Below are 18,450 nucleotides of genomic sequence, written 5' to 3' on the forward strand. Positions count from 1 at the left end.
GCAACCATAAAAAAGTATGTTCGTATTCTAATTTCTGTAAGGTTTCAATAATTTCTTTAAGGTTTCGATAATTTCTCCAACTCATCCAAATCATCGACTTGCAACAATTCGATAGGCTTATTAAAGTGCTTGCTTATACTTTCTACCATTGCCATAGTTCTGCGTCCATCAACAAAATTAATAGCTAATCCGTGTTTTCCAAAACGACCGGTCCGTCCAATTCTATGTAAATAAGTTTCAAAATCTGGTCTGTTTAATTGATCTATAGGTAAATCGTAATTAATAACAATAGTGACTTGTTCTACATCAATCCCACGTGCAGCAACGTTAGTAGTTATAAGAACTTTCTCTTTTCCGTCTCTGAAACGATTCAAAACAGCCAGCCTTTGTTCAATTTCTAATTCCCCAGTTAACAAAGCTACAGCATGGCCATCTTTGGATAATTTCTCTGCCAACCAATTTACTGCTTTTCTTGTCTAGAAGTGAAAAGGAAGTCTTTAAAACTTAACCATAAACAGAACAAGAACAAGCAGGAAATCATTTGTTGCATTAAAATTGTCATATGACAAAAGACTTAAGGCGTCTTGAAAAAAATTATAAAGATGTTAAACAAAAAAATATTTGCTTAATTCCCCTTTATGCAGGTCAAGTTAAAGCAAAATTGCTTGGGAGACTGGAAAAAAATGTCTGCGTTATAAAGGCTCAGCTTTATTCAGGTGACCTCTTTGGAGATGTTGCGATGTGAGAATGGTATTTGAAATTGCCACTGGAATCAGACCTATCAATAAGGGGCGAATAATTGCTTTTGCACAAGCAAATACATGCCTAGTTCTGAGATATGGGATAATAGCTGAGCTTATAACTGCTGCACATGGGTTACCAACTTTGAAGGTCCCGTTTTGAAGATATTTTAGGCTACGTAATACTTTATCTGGGTCAGGAGTTGGTGGAATAGGTAGGATGTACAGGTTGGCTTTAAATAGACTTTTCCTGGTTAATTTCAGCATAATAGAACAAAAATGTTTATTCTTCCTGGCATGGGTGGTCATTTTTCAGGAAAGTATAACCACCAGGATTTTGAGAGTAACAATCTTATGTTTTAAAACGTTATTTAAAGCACTTGCAGAGTTGTCTTTTGGAGAAAAATAAAAAATAAAAAGATCTTAGTGATTTTCATGTTTATGTTAGCCTTGTCATTATTCACCTTTCCCTAATCTAATTTACGCATATTGTTTGTTCCACAAGTAATCACAAAATTTAATTAACAACTTGACTCACAAATTTTGATATGCGAGTTAAAATTCCTGGCCGTGAACATTGTTGGAATTTGTACTAAGCTTGTTCCACAGGCCAAATCAGCAACCCATGTCCGGTTCACAGGGGTAAAGGAATTTTGTTACTTCACATTTTAGATTTTTATTTGTAATTTTTTATATTTCGTGATCACTCGTGCAAACAAAATTATGGAAACTTGGGCAATTTATGGTGGGCGTTCTTTTTTCTTATTGATAGGCCTGGAAACAATAAAACTGCCTGTTTCACTGGAGGGTGTTTTAGGCAGGTTTCACTGCTTACTATATATTATAATCTTGCAAAATAGAGTACTCACATGACAAAACACCATAGTCTGTCCAATAGTTAGAGCGCCATATAAATTAGCCAAAGCTTCATACTTTTCTTCAGAAGATGCGCACATGACATAATACTGTTTAATGTTATCCAAACTCTCTTCTTCCTTACGTAGTCGAATGACCACAGCATCTGAAACGATGGTTGATGCAAAATTCATCACTTCTTTATCATATGTGGCAGAAAAAAGTAACATTTGGCAATCTGGTTTCATTGTCCTGTGAAATGGAAAATGTCAGTACGTAAAAAATCCAACTGTAATTGCAAAAACTTTTGCACAACTAACTTAATTTTTACTTTACTTACTTTTTAATCCTGATGCTCTGATCTTGATGACCCTGTTGTGAAATCATTACGTCAGCTTCATCCAATACAAAAACTGAAAGTTTCTTTGGATCAAAAGAACGGTGCCTCATGATCCAGTCCAACACTGATCCAGGTGTACCAATAATGATATGGTCATTGCATTTTGCACCCAAAGAAGCTAAAATTGTAAAGTACTTACTTTTACACAAACCCCATTATTCCAGATCTTTAAGCTTATAGTTTAAGTTAAAAAAGTCTAAAATAAAAATTTGCAAATGAGATGGCCAATTATTTTGGTACTTAAATACTGGAATTAATGACATGTTTTCTTATGTGGAAAAGTTTCCAGTGTAAAAAAAAAAAAAAAAAAAAAAATCAATTTTTTTAAAAAATTGATTTTTGTACCTAAAATAAAATCCACCATTTTAAATTGATGAACAAAAACACAAAAGACAGACACAGGTTTTATTCATTTTTTTATACATTTTTCTATCCTTTTACTGAATTTTAGCTTTATAGTATCTTTTTTCCAGGTAGTCTTGTAAATTTACTACATTATTGGGAAGTTACCTGTTTATGCAAAAAGTTATGCTACAGATTAGAGTTTAAATAGGTTAAATGGTTAACGCATTTGTGCCTATCATATTGTTTTAAAGAGGAAATCTCTGCATAGTTGTTGCCATCATAGAAATGTATTGCCTACTAAATGATGGTGTGAATATTTCCCACAAAAACAGCCAAGTCATTTTTGACCTAACCTTTATATGATCACACATTACCGTAACTATAGGTTCCTATAAACTGTTGGTGCAGAAATACTCACGTCTTGATCCTTTAACAGCGTATGTTACTTTTAAACCATCTTCTATTAAAAACTTCCCCATTTTCTCCAACACACCACCAGTTTGAAGTGCCAGTTCATAAGTAGGAGACAAACAGAGGGCCTGTGGGTAGGGTTTCTTGTGGTCAACACGACTTAACATAGTCAGCACAAAAGCAGCTGTTTTACCAGTTCCACTCTGACTTTGTGCAATCATATTGTTCGGACTACATGTATTAAAAAAATCAACATGAGGGTAAACGGTCAGTATAAAGTATCCAGAGAAATAGAATTTTTACAAAAAATTCGTTAGTAGGAACTTAGCTACAAATGGAGGTGACCAAGCCCAAAAGCAGAACTTCATAAAAATGTTGTACTTAAACAAAAAATTTTTGCTATCACAAAATCACCTTCAGTGCACTCCGCTGCACACAATGATTTAGAGGTTCGTAATTATCTAAAGTTTCGTTTTCATATGTAACAAATTAAATGAAGCACCTGTTGTCTTTCAAGTTGTTTTGATACAAAAATAATACAAGAAAATTTTCTTAATAAGTTTGAATACACAAAGCTAATACTTATTTTTTCTCCAAGTGATAACTCATGTCTAAAACTCTAAGACTATTTCTATACTATTGAAACATTCTATTCTCCAATGATATTTATTTCAAAACATAATAACAAAATTACTCATTGACAATTGCAAAAGGCACAGTTTAGCATTCACAAGCTTCGTTTATTAAGAATGCGTTTGTTTACATACTTCTGTGGACTTACGTCACACAAGCTAGCATTTTCAACACTGTCAACGCTGCAACCGTAGGACTACTTTTGTTGATATTGCGATTTGTGTTAATTCTGTTGTTATCTTTCAGTAACCAATACAATAGTATTAGAGACTGGTGAAGCCTTCAAGTTACCTCATCAAGGTAAGAATCATTTAACAATGGTAGCAGAGTTAAAAGGTACAGATCAACTGGCCTGGTATTTATGATCATTGTGCGAGTGACATTTGAGTTGAAAGAAAGCAATTGAGGGCACACACCCGGATGTGTTCCTTGAGGTAAGAGAGATAACTTTCCCTTTTGTTGGCTATTTGTTGACACGTGTGTGTGCAAACCAATTGGTGAAGTGGTTTGTGAACAATGGCAACAACAACATTGAAGGCTCCACCAGCGTTTAAAGAGGATGATGACTATAGCAGTTGGAAGAACGATTTGGAGATCTGGCAGATGTTTACAGAACTACCAAAGAAAAAGCAAGGTCCAGCTGTATACCTGTCACTGACTGGTCGGGCACAGGAGGCAGTACGCGACCTGACACCTGCAGAAGTGGGATCAGATGATGGTTTGGACAAGATTATATCTAAGCTAGATTCAATATATTTGAAAGATGAAAGCACAAGAGCATTTATTGCTTTTAAAGAGTTTTATGACTATAAGAGGAATAGTGGAGACAAATTTCCTGATTTTATTGTGCAGTTTGAGAAGCTTTACAATAAGATATCCAAATATGATATGGCATTGCCTGAAGCTGTCAGGGCGTATTTTCTTCTCACAGCTGCGAATATGTCTGAAGAAAATGAAAAACTGGCTCGTACAACTTGTGCAGAACTCAAGTATAAGAATATGAAGGACACAATCATGAAGATATTTGGAGAACTGAACACAGCAGAAGACGCTGCACATTTGGGAGCTCTTCCTGTGAAACAAGAATGCTTATATGGAAATCTTCATGCTGATACCAAGGACAGCTTGTCAAGGAATACACGTTCAAGAATGAATCCTGTTGATAAGGATGGGAAACTCATGAGGTGCCATGAATGTGATTCAACAAGACATTTTGCTAATAAATGTCCTCATAGAAATCAAGAGCAAAGAGGTTTCAGATCACGGAACAATAGACCTACAGAAAAGAAACAAGATGTAAATGAGATCCATATCACCCTTTTTGCAGCCTCTCCAGACCAAAGGCAATATTGTCTTGTTGGAGAATCCTTTGGTAGAGGTGTCTTGGATTCTGGCTGTACAAAGACAGTGGCTGGGGAGAAATGGATGGATAAATATCTTGGGACTCTCTCTGAATCAGATAAAAATGCTGTAGTTTCAAATAGTACTGATTCTATATATAGATTTGGTGATGGAAAGGAAGTGAAAGCTACAAGAAATCTAATAATACCAGTTATTCTAGGTGGCAACAAGTATAAATTGTCTGTTGACATAGTAGAGATTGAAATACCACTACTGATTAGTCGTAGTACCATGAAGTCTCTCAGTATGAAGTTAGATTTTACCAGTGACTTGGCCATTATTGGGAAGGAAAGAATTAACTTAATATGTACCACAACAGGACACTATTGTCTTCCACTAACACATTGTGATCTTGATGCTCAAAAAGGAACAAAAATCATTCTACATGGAGAAAATTTGAAAAATATTAGTAAGACAGAGAAAATGAAGAAAGCTATGAAACTGCACCGCCAATTCGCTCATGCTGGCAAAGATAAGCTACTCAAACTTGTAAAGGATAGTAATTTGTATGACAAGGAATTTTTGTCATGCATCGAAGAATGTTGCAATGATTGTGAAATATGTCACAAATATAAAAGGCCATACAGTAGACCAGTTGTGGGTATACCTCTGGCAAACACTTTTAATCAAGTAATATGTATGGATTTAAAGGTTTATGAACATAATAAACAACACATCTTACATATCATTGATGCTGCAACTCGTTACTCTGCTGGATGTCTTATCAAATCGAAACATAAAGATGTCATTGTCAGTAGAGTGTTTAGATTTTGGATTGCATACTTCGGATCACCAAGTACAATCTTGACTGACAATGGTGGTGAATTCTCGAATGAGGTTTTACAAGAAATGAATGAAAAGCTCAATATTGAGACAAAAACAACAGCAGGCGAATCTCCTTTCAGCAATGGTATTGTGGAAAGACATAATAAAATTCTGGCAGAGACCATGTTCAAGACAATTGAAGATACGAAGTGTGAACCAGACGTAGCACTAGCATGGGCCCTCAGCGCAAAGAATTCTTTACAGAATCATGGTGGCTACAGCCCAAACCAATTGGTATTTGGCCATAATGTGAACACACCCACTATTCTGACAGATCATTTACCAGCATTGGAGCCAACTACGTCAAGTGAAATAGTGAGAAAAAATCTATCTGCTCTGCATAAGGCAAGGGAGAATTTCATTAAAGCAGAATCCAGTGAGAGAATTAAAAGAGCGCTGAGACATAATGTTAGAACATATTCTGATGAGACGTATTTGAATGGAGAAAAAGTCTTCTACAAGCGCAAAAACACCAAGGGTTGGAAAGGTCCAGGTGTGGTTTTGGGACAAGATGGTCAAATGGTGCTTGTCAGACATGGTGGTAACTTTTACCGAGTGCATCCCTGTCAGTTGATGAAACATAGCCAAAATTGTAAAGTTAGTGAATTCAAGTCAGATCATGTCAAGAAGAAGGAAAGCCATTTGAATAAGTTGTGTGATATGAACGATAGCGTCAATGATTGTGATAATGATGATGATGATGATGATGATGATGGTGGTGATGATTATGATAATGATGATGATGATGATGATGATGACACAGCTGATAAGAATGTGATAGATGTTTATGATGATTCTGAAGATGTAGAGCAATATCATCAAGAACAAGCTAGAAATGTAGACGAAAATGACCAAGAAGATTCTGGCACAAGTGAAAATGAAGTTGAGGAAAACAGGGATACTCATAAAAATAATGAAACTGAAGAAGACGAAGGTAGTGGTTGTACAAGTGACATTTTCAGAAGACCATCTACAGAATCCAAGAAAGTTGAATCGAAACCAAAAGCAAAATCATACATCAAATACAATCTAAATGGAAGATGGTATCGTGCAAGAGTTCTCTCAGCACAACCCAAAAGAAGTGGCACTTATAAAAATTGGGTTAATGTGTCTAATGATGGTGATAGAAAGCCAAAAAGCATCAATTGGAATGATGTGTCCAAATGGGTCGAGCTGGAAAATCCGGAATTCCCTGTCTATATGTGTGATGTCGATATGTTTTCACAGGAAGTAGTTAATGCGAAGGAGAGAGAATTGCAGAATTTAAAAGAAAATGATGTCTTCGAAGAAGTTCCAGACACTGGTCAAACAACTGTATCAAGCAAATGGGTCATAACTGAGAAGTTCAAAGGTGAAAAAAGGGTTGTGAAAGCTAGATTGGTGGCTAGAGGCTTTGAAGAAAATTCACAATCGTTGAGAACAGATTCTCCAACTTGTGGCAAACAAAGTCTTCGACTTGCTATGGCTATCATAGTTAGCAATGATTGGCAGATCAATTCACTTGATATCACTGCAGCTTTTCTTCAGGGAGATGCTATTGAAAGAGAACTGTTTCTACAACCACCAAAAGACACATTGTCATTGGGAACAGTGTGGAAACTAAAGAGATGTTTGTATGGGTTAAACGATGCATCTAGAGCATGGTACAAACGAGTGAGAAGTGAAATGTTGAAACTTGGTGGTGAAATGTGTACCTACGACCCTGCTGTGTTTTACTGGTATAGAGTCAAGCAAATCACTGAAATTCTTGTTTGCCATGTTGATGACTTTGTGTATGGTGGTAGTCCAGCTTTCCACAAAGAAGTTATTGCTAAACTTTTCGAAACGTTCAAAATCAGTACGCAATCAAGCTCAACCTTCAAGTATCTAGGATTAGATGTGGATCAATTTAAAAGCAAAATTAAGATTAATCAAGTGAGCTATATAGAGTCTTTGATAACTGTTAATATTGAAAATGATGCTAACAATGAACGAAAATTGACTAGCAAGGAAAAGACCATGCTGAGATCGTTGAGTGGGCAAATTGCTTGGGTGGCCGGACAAACCCGCCCTGATGTGGCTTATGATAGTTGCCAAACGTCTAATTATGGCAAGGAACCTACAGTTCAAAATTTGAAAGATGCCAACAAGATTATTCGAAAAATTAAGAGCAAGCATGTTGCAATAACCATTGCCAAAATTGCAAATATGAAAAATTGTGAAATTATTTGCTACACAGATGCAACTCATGCCAGTTTGAAGTGTGGATCATCACAAGGTGCATTCATCATATTTGTGAAACACCTGAGCGAAGTTATACCAATCTGCTGGCAATCAAAAAAACTACAAAGGGTAACCAAAAGCCCAATTGCTTCGGAAACACTTGCTCTGAGTGAAGGAGCTGATGCTAGTTTTTATTTGGCCAATGTCATAAAGCAAATCTGCAAGTTGACAAAGGTTCCAAAGATCACTTGTATTATCGACAACAAGTCATTATTTGAAACCTTGAAAACGACAAATGTCACAAAGGATTTGAGATTGCGAGTTGATATAGCCAGATTGAGGCAGATGATGGAACAAGATGAGATTACTGTCAAGTGGGTTGAAGGAAAACACCAATTAGCCGACTGCTTGACAAAACATGGAGCGTCTCCAAACAAGTTGCTTGAGGTTTTGGAGACATCCAAAATATCTCTACAATAATTGATTGTAGTGATTACCGTTGTGTTTTTTTTTGATGATTTTAATTTGTTTGTCATGTTGACTATGACAAACAGTTGCAGCATGCAATTTGATATTCTACTTGTGTTGGCTTTAAAATTGTGTTACTGGTGGCAATGTTGATATTGCGATTTGTGTTAATTCTGTTGTTATCTTTCAGTAACCAATACAATAGTATTAGAGACTGGTGAAGCCTTCAAGTTTCCTCATCAAGGTAAGAATCATTTAACAACTTTGACCTTAAATATCTAGAGAACCTAACCTCGCAAAAATAAAAAGGTTAACACAGTTCATATTCATACTATAACAAACATTATAGGCACAACTTGTTATCAATTGTTAGTTCTCCTTTAAACATCCTTTGTTACCTAAAATGCATTCAAAGAATTCAAAGATAAAAACTTACGGATCAGCTAGCAACATTGGTAAAGCTGTCTCTTGAATTTTCGATGGTTTGTTGAAGTTCATTGCATATACACCATTTAATAACTTTTCTGGCCTTAAAAAATCACAATTTAAAGTAAAATTTAATTTGGTCTTAAATATATAAAAGTAATTTTTGCACTCAAAATGTAGCCTTACAAATTCAGTTCTTCAAAGGTCTTCACAGAGTACAATGGAGAGTTGGGATCTTTTTGCTGCACTTCCACATCTGCTTTAACATCAATAATGTTCTCCCGAAGAACTTTTGTCATCAAAGAGGCTTCAGCGCTTGGAATTGCCAAATCATCTTAAAAAAAATGAAACTTTGTTATAGTAACAAGTATATAATTAGGGACATGTTGATTAAAGTAAGATACAAAAACATACCGTTTTCTGGGGCAGCAGCAGCACCAGCAGCAGGTTTCTCTTCCACTTGAAGAGCGCCTACCTAAAACAGTAAAAAATACATCACAAACATCAAGGAAGGCAAAAAAAGGTTATAAACAACATAATATATTTTTAATGGTAGCCTATTCTCACAAACTTGTTTTCATTTTCTTTAAGGTTTTTAATTAGACTTTATACTGTGAAGGTTTGACTATATTTTATATTTAGTCTATATTTTACCCTATATCTAAATATGAGCATAGAACCATATCACGTGATAACACATCCGTGAGAATAGCTTTTAAAAAATATCTACCTACATAACCCCAGTTAAAAATATTTTTAGGGAAGATAATTATTTAAAAAGCATTTTTACATTTTGTGTAGGGTGCAACATTGTCACATTTTTTTATCGTGGAGGCAAGCCATTGAGAGAACGAGCTGATCGCAGGCAAAGCCCATTTGTTATTAAAAAGTAAGTAAATATTTCTTACCGCGAAAATATTCTGAAATTCTTCAGACAGCGCATACAGCGCTTAAAATAATGACAACTCAATAGTCACTGACCCCAAAGAAGACGAAATTCACACAACAAAAAAACATTGTTTATAAATAGGGTAGATGTACCACAAAGCATTAAGTGTATACCCTTCAAAACTCTGAGCGATTAAGAGGTCATCTATAAATTTTGTATGGACTTTAAAACAAATATATTAGAAGTTAATTAAATATAATTTGTATAAAAAGTGTATACAATTCATATAACAGAAATCAGTTAAACAATTTAACTTAAAATCACATACAAATTTTATACGAATTTAATACACATCATTTCATGAAAGACATGCGATAACACGCGCACGCGATCATATGCGCACGCCCCCACACATGCTCAGATTTGTTAAGGCGTGAGATTAATGGCATGTGCCAATTTTGTTGTCTGGGATAGCTTTCTGAATTGAAATCACAAAAAAGTAAAATATGAAGTCAGAGAATGATTTAAGAAGGCTTTGCAACCCTTACCGTTAACTTAAATCTTTTCTTGTATGTAGAAAACAGAGTAGTTAAAATACATAAAAAGAAACAAAATAATGAATTATTACAGATCGTCTGTAACAACGATGTACGGAAGATTCTTTCTCATGCTTATATAATTATTTTATCCATTTTCATTTTCATAGTGTGCATGATAAAATGAGTGGCAGAAATGGGGAGCACAAAGTTTCATGTGTCTTATTAATTGTTTTTTAAAATTTTTTTTTTTTTACATTTTTTGTGGCCACCTGTTCTTTGGAAGTAGCGAATATAAAAAAAAAAGAAAAAACGAATATTATTCAATTAAATTGTTACATTTCCTTACTGTTAATTTAACCGCATTTATCAATTTAGTCCTGGGCACTAGGTTGTAAAATACATGCCAATAACACCTAAAAATGATACCTGTCATACTGTTCTATTACAAGAAGCAAATCATTTCAATATGCTCAATATGACTGCAAAGATATAAATAGATTAGAATAACATTCAACACAAAAGAAAAATTGATATCCAGAATCATAGAGAGTGAGAAAATCGTTATTAAGAGAAAAAAATTAAATTTGTGTTATTTGTGTCATTTCTTAAAGGAAAATGACAACTATTTATATGTTCCGTTCATTAGCGATTTTGTGTCTTTGTAATTCAAGCTTTATATTTTTATAATTGTCTTTCGAAGAAATAAAGTTAAAAAATAAATTAGAAAAAATAAGTAAAAAATAAAAAAATCTTTGATATAGTCAAGGCACCTAAAAAATACGCATTTTCCCAAACTTTCGAATTTCTTTGTTTTGTTACACCCAGAGCGGCTGTAAATAAAATTGATAGCTTCCCAGCCTTTAAAATTCGCGTTAACATAAATTTCTTACGTCCTAACCATCCGCGTATGCAATAAATCCCATTAATATGTGCGTATTTTTTAAAAGTCAAATCCACTAGAAAATACGCAACGGCCCCTAAAATTTTCGCACTGCGTATTTTTCAGAACCCCTGATCGCTAAAACATACGCATGGTCTCTGAAAGATACGCGTCGGGTACTTTTGAATTTACGCATCTCAGTATATAGTATAGAGTGGTGTTTAAGGGTAGCCTGTGTATTATTCAAACAAAGAATTAGTGCAACCTTGTTCTCAGTGCACCCTTCGGTAAAAAGCTCTGGGATCGAGGTTGAAATATAATCTACTCTGTAATAAATGAGTGCCCGGAGTTACTTAGATTGCATGCTATATCATTATGTACCTCTATTATAGACATTTACAGACAACTTATTGAAGCTTGATTGAAAGTATTTAATCATTGTATGACGAAATCAAAGCTGTGCTTTTATAACTTGTAATGACAATGTGTACTTTTCTATTTAATATCAAAAATGCAAAGAATCAGTAGTTGTCAATAATCTCATTCATCCTTTTTCTGATGGGAGTTGGGAATAACGGAACAACAATGGAGGGGTGGTGGGTGAAAAAAAAAGAACAATTCAATGTTTAAGCAAAGCCTTATTGTTGGTTGGCTACAATTTGAAATTTCGTAAAAAGAGCTTTTCTGTCAACTTTCAAGTATTCTTCAAATTTCTTTTTTAGTTGTGGATACGATGGTACGTTCCAGCGATTATTCTTCAACGGCAACATTTCAATCGGCCCCCCAATAATATTGTGTACAGGAAACACTTCTATATCTCTTCCAAGGTGCTCAGGAACAGACTCGAGAATGGAATCCAGACCAACATGTGGCTTTAAACATTCTATTTCCATTGCAGATATGGGGCCATTGCATTCAATCAAAAATCGTCGAATGGCTTTACCAACATAAAGGCGGGATTTTCCTTTGGTCTCGTAAATGCATCCATACCACTTTTGTATTACATCACTCTCCTCAGCAGGGGGACTTAAGCTTTTCCATAAGTCCAACAAAGATTCTTCCGCTGTCATTTCCTTTTGACTCTCATCGTCGTTCTCACTGCTGTCATCACTATTATCGCTCTCATTGCTACTGTTTTCATCATCAGAATCTGTCAATTCTTCTTCTTCTTCATCTGTGCTTTCTTCGATACTGCTGTCATTTCCATTACCTTTACCAAATTTGATTTTCTTCTTTATTGTAGGTCTTTTTCCTGCTACAGATGGCTGAGTTCTTTTTCTGTTGAGACGTTTCTCCTCTTTTTGTTTTGCTTCTTCGTCTATTTTCTTTAACTTGGCGAGGTACTCCATTTCAGTAATAACTTTCGTTTTATGATCTATTTTCTTTCTTGGTTTTACTTGCTTTTCTTGAGAACCTTTCATTTTATTAAGAACTACATCTTCAAAACTTTTTTCTGAGGTTGGTGTGGTTGATGCGGGTGGCAAACACTGTGAAGCATCAATCAATGACCACCCACGCACCCATATTTTACCAGCAACAGGAGGTGGCATGGGTCCCATCTTTATACACTCGTAACACACAGTTGGACCAGAAACTGGAGTAGCAGGGTCGAAATCGTCCACCATACTTTGCGTAGGAGTCGACGTTTCAGGCTCTGATGTAGATGGTGCTGTAGGCTCTGATATAGATGGTGCTTCAGGCTCTGATGTGGATGGTGCTTCAGGCTCTGATGTTTCAGCAATTCTCTCCTTCATCTTTGTTGGTGTTGTTGTGCTGGTTCTCAGCGAGTCAAAGAGATCTTCCGGTTTACCAAGTTCCACCCATGCGTTATATCGTTTCAACAGCCTCGTATCAAAAGCTGTTTCAGGATACTTTGAGCGATCCAATGGTACAATTCCAGTTGCACGAAAACCTGAAATCATGTTCTTTTTTAATAAGCCATTGTGCCAAACCTTTGACAGTAGATCAACAAATGTTGCTTTGGAGATCGTTTCCTTTGGTCCTAAGGTGTTAACGCGGTTGTTTAATTCTTCAATCCAAAGTCTTTTAAGAGGTCCAAATCCACACACATCTAAAGGTTGAAGGCGATCGGTAGCATGTGGCGGTAACTTCACTAAGGTAATGTCCTCTGCCTGTGCTAGTTCGATCAGTTCTACAGACACATGGGAGAGATGGCCATCATAGATTAGGAGAAGAGGACGCTCTTCAACCTGCTCAATAAATTTTTGAAACCACTGAAAAAAAATGTCAGTTGTCATCCAGCCATTTTTCGACACTCCATAGATCGTATTTGGGAGTGGTTCTTTCCCTCTCCATGTTGATTGAAAGTTCACCCCAGAGAATATGATGAGTGGGTCCAGAACTCGACCATCTGCACTACAGGCAGCTAATGTTGATATGTTTTCACGGCCTGCACCCCATGTCAGCTTGTTGGCAACCTTTCCTTTAGGTCCAATGACCTTCGCTCTTGAGGGATCTGTTGGGAATCCCGACTCATCACAATTCCATACCTGTGCCGGGGTGTATTGCTTTTCATTGAACAATTTTTCTATTGTATCATAAAAATCATAAATAATGAAAGGGTTGCTGGTCACAGATTTACGTGCAGCACAAATCATGTTGGCTTTTTTTTTGCTGAGATTGTTCCTTTTCATGAATTGACTTAGCCAATTCTTTCCAGGGCGATCGTTTTTGAAGGGAGTTGTCATGTTATGTAGCTTTACATAGTCCTTTACAAAATCTTTTATTTGGCTACTGGAAGGGCTAAAACCAAGATTGCATAGCGATGCAATACATTTTGCTAAATCGCTTTCCTCTGTTGGGCTCAGTGTATTCTTTCGTCCTGATCCCACAAGTACTTTCCCCTCAGCTTTCTTCTTTATTCTTTGCCGTAAAACCGCCTCTGACATACCATATTTGTTGGAAGTTGGTCGTATTTGGCTTCCTGCGGATATTTCCGCTAATGCATCTTCCATGTCAGCCTCATTCCACGATTTTCCTGTCCTAGCTTTTTTCTTCTGCAATTTGCGTTTAGACATGACTCAGAGATACGGTTAAAGCTCTAAAGAGAATCGTTTAAATAAATTATTTGCCAATCATTTAATTCACGAAGAAGAAAGACAAAAAAGTTGAGAAAATGCTTACAAAATTGCTTCTAAAGCCAAGGGTTACAGACAGTGTTGACGATAATCGCTCAGTTTTGTAGCCTAAAATGAATCAAGAATAAAATTTTCTTTACAGATTGTTTGCTAACCATTCAATTCATGAAGGAAATAGATAAAAAAAGAGGAGAAAATGCTTACGAAATTGCCTCTATAGCCAAAGATGAAGGACAGTCAATGATGATATCTCAGTTCGTTAACCTGGAATGAATTAAGAATATAATTGTTTACATATATTATTTGCCATCCATTCAATTCACAAAGAGCAGGAAGACAGACAAGAAAGTACAACATTGCTCACTAGCGCTAAAACAAAAATGTAAAAACTTACCTCTGCTTACAATATTCCAACAAAAATTATCCAATAACACCTAACACAACAATATAATATATAACCAAAAAAGCTCTTTAAAACTTTTCCCAATGTTAATAGTTATAATAGTATTCTAGCAAATGATAAAGAAATACGTTAAAATCAATATCACAGCATCACAGTAAACTTTCACGCTTTATTCATGATTTAAATAAAGAAATTAGGTTACATAAAGGCCTTGCGTATTTTTTAGCGACCTAGCAACTATTTGGGCACCTAAAGAAAACGCAACTTATATAGCGATATCTGCCCGAATTAAGCTGAATCTTTTTGGGCACATTAAAAATTTAGCCACAGGAGAACCAAAACAAAGTGAAATGAAGCGCGGAACGCACATAATTACGCTCTCGTCGCAAATCTTGTGAGTGTTTGGGAAACCTTATTTCGACTTTTGCAGTTTCATATTAGAACATGTCTAATTATAACCCACCAACGGGCGATATATATGTTTTAAATAGTTAGCTACTTAGTATTATATTCCAAGTTGTTGATGAAGTTAAAAGAGCACAGAGAAACAATCTCTATTGTCAGTTTTGAGGGTCGCGTATTTTCAAGAGGCCTCTGCCTTGCGTATTTTTTAGGTGCCTCGACTATAGTAATGGAATATCATTTTAGGAAAGAATTTCATGATCCATCCCTAGCATTGAAATGTTAAATATTGTTATTAGCCATGCATAAACTTTCCGCAATCTAATTCACATTAGATATTGTTTGTCCCACAAATAATTACAAAGTTTAATTAATGACTTTACTCACCATCGGTTCAAATTCCCACTTTGTTAGAACTTGCTTTTCACATGTTCCATACGCCAAAACAAAGCCCCTGGGCAGTTTAATTGGTAAAGAAATTTTGTTCTTACTTTTGCTTCTTAAAAATTAAAATTTTTAGGATCTCACGCGCACCGCACGCCCGGAATTATTGAGGCGTGTAATGTATCATTCATTCAAATTTTTTGAAGCTCTTCTTGTTTGATGATTACGACATTTGCCAAAAGGAATTTTGAGCGCATGTATAATCAGGAGCAATGTGATTCATGGCTTTGAAAACTAATATGGGATCGTTTTTGATGAGTAAATTATTCAGTGAATATTCCCTCTCTTTCCCAAAAAAAGTACTGACACATTATAATCGTTTTTCTAGTTTTCCCATGCCGAGGCTAGCAGTCTCTAATGTATTTACCAGGGGAGGATCAAATAACTTCTTCTAGCTTCAATTGTCTTGCTTTTCTTACAGTATAGCATGTTGTTATAGCTAGCTAACTAGCTAGCTAGCTAGCTTACATTGAAAAATTCTAATGCCTTTTTTATATGAAGTTATTTTGACTTCCTTTCCTTATGGTAGAAGTAACAATATATCAAAAAATAATTCTTGTGTTTACTTTCCCTTTGACACCCTTTATATATTGATTTAGTTCAACTACCTTATTTTCTACTTCTTTCGTTACTTGCTCTTCAAAATCATCAACTAGAGCACCCCAATCACCACCATCCGCCATCTTGGAATTTCAGCGTCGGAATCCATGTGTTTTTTCCAAATTCAGCTGTCAAGCCTGAATCAAGATGAGTCCCGATGCATATCTTTTCGAGAAACACGCTGTACAGTACTCCCGTGTGTAAAGATCGAGTTTCCTGTGTGGTGAGTCCCGATACCGATATCTGAGACATAAATTGAAATACATTTTGATCATATGTCAGAATAAAAATGTGATTCTAAGAGGAAAGTAGGAGAGTTTGATCTACTCAACGAGGCTGTTGTGTATGGTAGGAAATTAAAACTAAATGTTTTAAATACACTGTTTTCTGTTTTCCTTTAACATTCTAGATTAAATGATAACCGCGGGGGAATTTTCCAAAACATTTTTTTTTCGCGCATCCAGTGAAGTTTAGTAAAAAACAATGATTGAAAACAAGGAACGTGAAGGGAAAATGTGAGATAAGAATGAAGAGAAGACTTTGCTTTCTTATCCATTTAATTTTAGTTACCGAAGTCATTTTTTTTTCATTCAGACGGTTAACGAATTGCCTTTCAGTCCAAGTCCCAACCAATGCAGGTCTTTCCATTGACTATAAAACTTCACAAGAATTTCTGAGATTTTTCATATGAACTAGCTAGCTATACATCAGTCTTGATATCGAAAGCTGATGTATTAATTATTTCGAAATACAGATATATTCTTTGTAATTTCCTGTATTTTAACCTAATTCTTTGTTATGAACACACTGTGCAGCATGTTGGATGGATGTAACATCTTCCTTCTTGATTCAGAAATTTTTATATACACACTGTTTTTTTATAAATAAATATATCCTGCACCCTCAAAACAAAAAAGACTGGGGTTCCTATAATATGCCACAAAAATATACTAAACTTTTTTTGTTGTTGTGTTCTTTTTACAAGTGTTCATAGTCAATTGCTTCACTTGTCTGTCCGAACTTAGGGACCGTCGACAAACAGTTTTCGTCTCCATTAACGACAAATTGGCCGTCAGGGGAGGGGAGGGGGTAATGCATTGTCCATTAAAATTATAAAAATGGAGACGAATTTCACTTTCTCACCCTTTTTGTTTCTTTTAGGGAAAATGAAAAAAAATCAACAAATTAGCCATAATCTAGAATTGGTTGTTAAAAAAATGTATCTCATGTTCATAAAGTCTCCACAAAGATTGTTCTATAAAGCGCGGAGGAGGGCAAAATTCTATTTAACGGCAAATTTGCCTTTAACGGAGACGAAAACTCATGTAGGGTAAATGGGCTTGCCGTTAAGGGGCTAAAGGAGGGGGGTCCAAATCTAGCGGCCAATTTGCTGTTAGCGTAGATGAAATAATTATTCCTTTTCTGCTCCATTGCTTGGTATATGGTGATCATGGATTGCCACTACCTGTTTTTTTAAGATAGTGGACTTGTTGGTGTGATGATTTTAGTCAAAATACTGTTTCTGGATTTGATGGTCCTTTCTAATGTCTCGTGTCAGAGTGTCGTCTAGAGCATTGTGTATGTATGTCAGCGCTTAAAATAAATTTTTGACCATAGGTGTCCTGTACCTTAATACAGCTTTCGGACAAAGGTTCGCGTGATGTAATACCAAAGAAAAAACATGTTGAATAAAGTTTAAAAAATCTTTTCAAAAAGGGAAAGAGAAATTAAATATGTTTAGTAATAATCGAAAAAGAATATATATCGTATTAAAAAGAAGTCCAGAAGTTCTGTCTCCCACACAACATAGCAGGCAATAAGTCAGCCCTGACTTATTGCTCTGTGATATATAACCTAATGAATTCATCTCAAAACATAAAGAACCAGTAACATTCGAAAAGAACAACGGGTGTTATTATGCAATGTAACATATTTGATTTCTAAAAATAATTCATTTTTAAATGCGCATGTTTTTCATTCAAATTCCGAACTTTAAGTCATTTTTTTCTTTGATTTTTAGTAAAGTAAATAATTACTTTATATAAAAGACATTTCAACATCAAGTGTTTTTGGTGCCTGATTGAAAACGCTGCTCCATTGTCTATATGAAAAAATGTGTATGAATCAATGGTAAATAAATGTGAAGCGAGATATTTAGATTATTATCTATTCTTAATAATAGATAAATGATATTTTTTGCAAAGCAAGGAATCGATCGCCCGTCAGTCTGACCGCTTGTAACGTGATCCTGACGGTCAATTAACAAAATTTGGCGGTCAGTGACCGTTGACCAGCCATTATTTTAAGCACTGTATGTAAATTGTCATGCTTTCTTCTTCACATTAGCGATTCAACTGGGCTGTGTCCTTAGTGTTCAACTGCATTACCACAGCATAATTCTTCCAGCTTTCCTTCCACGTTCGCTAAGCCACGTGTCTGTCATTTGAAATTATATACAAATACAGATAAAATAATACTTATCTGCTCTG

General features: G+C 35.4%; 2 protein-coding genes across 2 annotated transcripts; both read right to left on the reverse strand.

Annotated features, from left to right (window-relative positions):
• Nucleotides 1–37: 37 nt before the first annotated feature.
• LOC130641261 (ATP-dependent RNA helicase DDX19A-like) lies at nucleotides 38–16,109 on the reverse strand. Its single transcript, XM_057447996.1, has 8 exons — nucleotides 15,970–16,109; nucleotides 9,121–9,181; nucleotides 8,893–9,040; nucleotides 8,717–8,809; nucleotides 2,759–2,982; nucleotides 1,936–2,113; nucleotides 1,610–1,847; nucleotides 38–476 (listed from the first exon to the last, which is right to left on the reverse strand). Exons 1-8 carry the CDS (start codon nucleotides 16,042–16,044, stop codon nucleotides 57–59), a joined length of 1,437 nt encoding a protein of 478 aa, XP_057303979.1. The 5' UTR covers nucleotides 16,045–16,109; the 3' UTR covers nucleotides 38–56.
• LOC130641256 (uncharacterized) lies at nucleotides 10,937–14,645 on the reverse strand. Its single transcript, XM_057447983.1, has 4 exons — nucleotides 14,507–14,645; nucleotides 14,317–14,376; nucleotides 14,159–14,220; nucleotides 10,937–14,075 (listed from the first exon to the last, which is right to left on the reverse strand). Exon 4 carries the CDS (start codon nucleotides 14,050–14,052, stop codon nucleotides 11,653–11,655), a length of 2,400 nt encoding a protein of 799 aa, XP_057303966.1. The 5' UTR covers nucleotides 14,053–14,075; nucleotides 14,159–14,220; nucleotides 14,317–14,376; nucleotides 14,507–14,645; the 3' UTR covers nucleotides 10,937–11,652.
• Nucleotides 16,110–18,450: the final 2,341 nt, after the last annotated feature.

Source organism: Hydractinia symbiolongicarpus, chromosome 4 (assembly GCF_029227915.1).
Source record: "Hydractinia symbiolongicarpus strain clone_291-10 chromosome 4, HSymV2.1, whole genome shotgun sequence".
Lineage (NCBI taxonomy): Eukaryota > Metazoa > Cnidaria > Hydrozoa > Anthoathecata > Hydractiniidae > Hydractinia > Hydractinia symbiolongicarpus.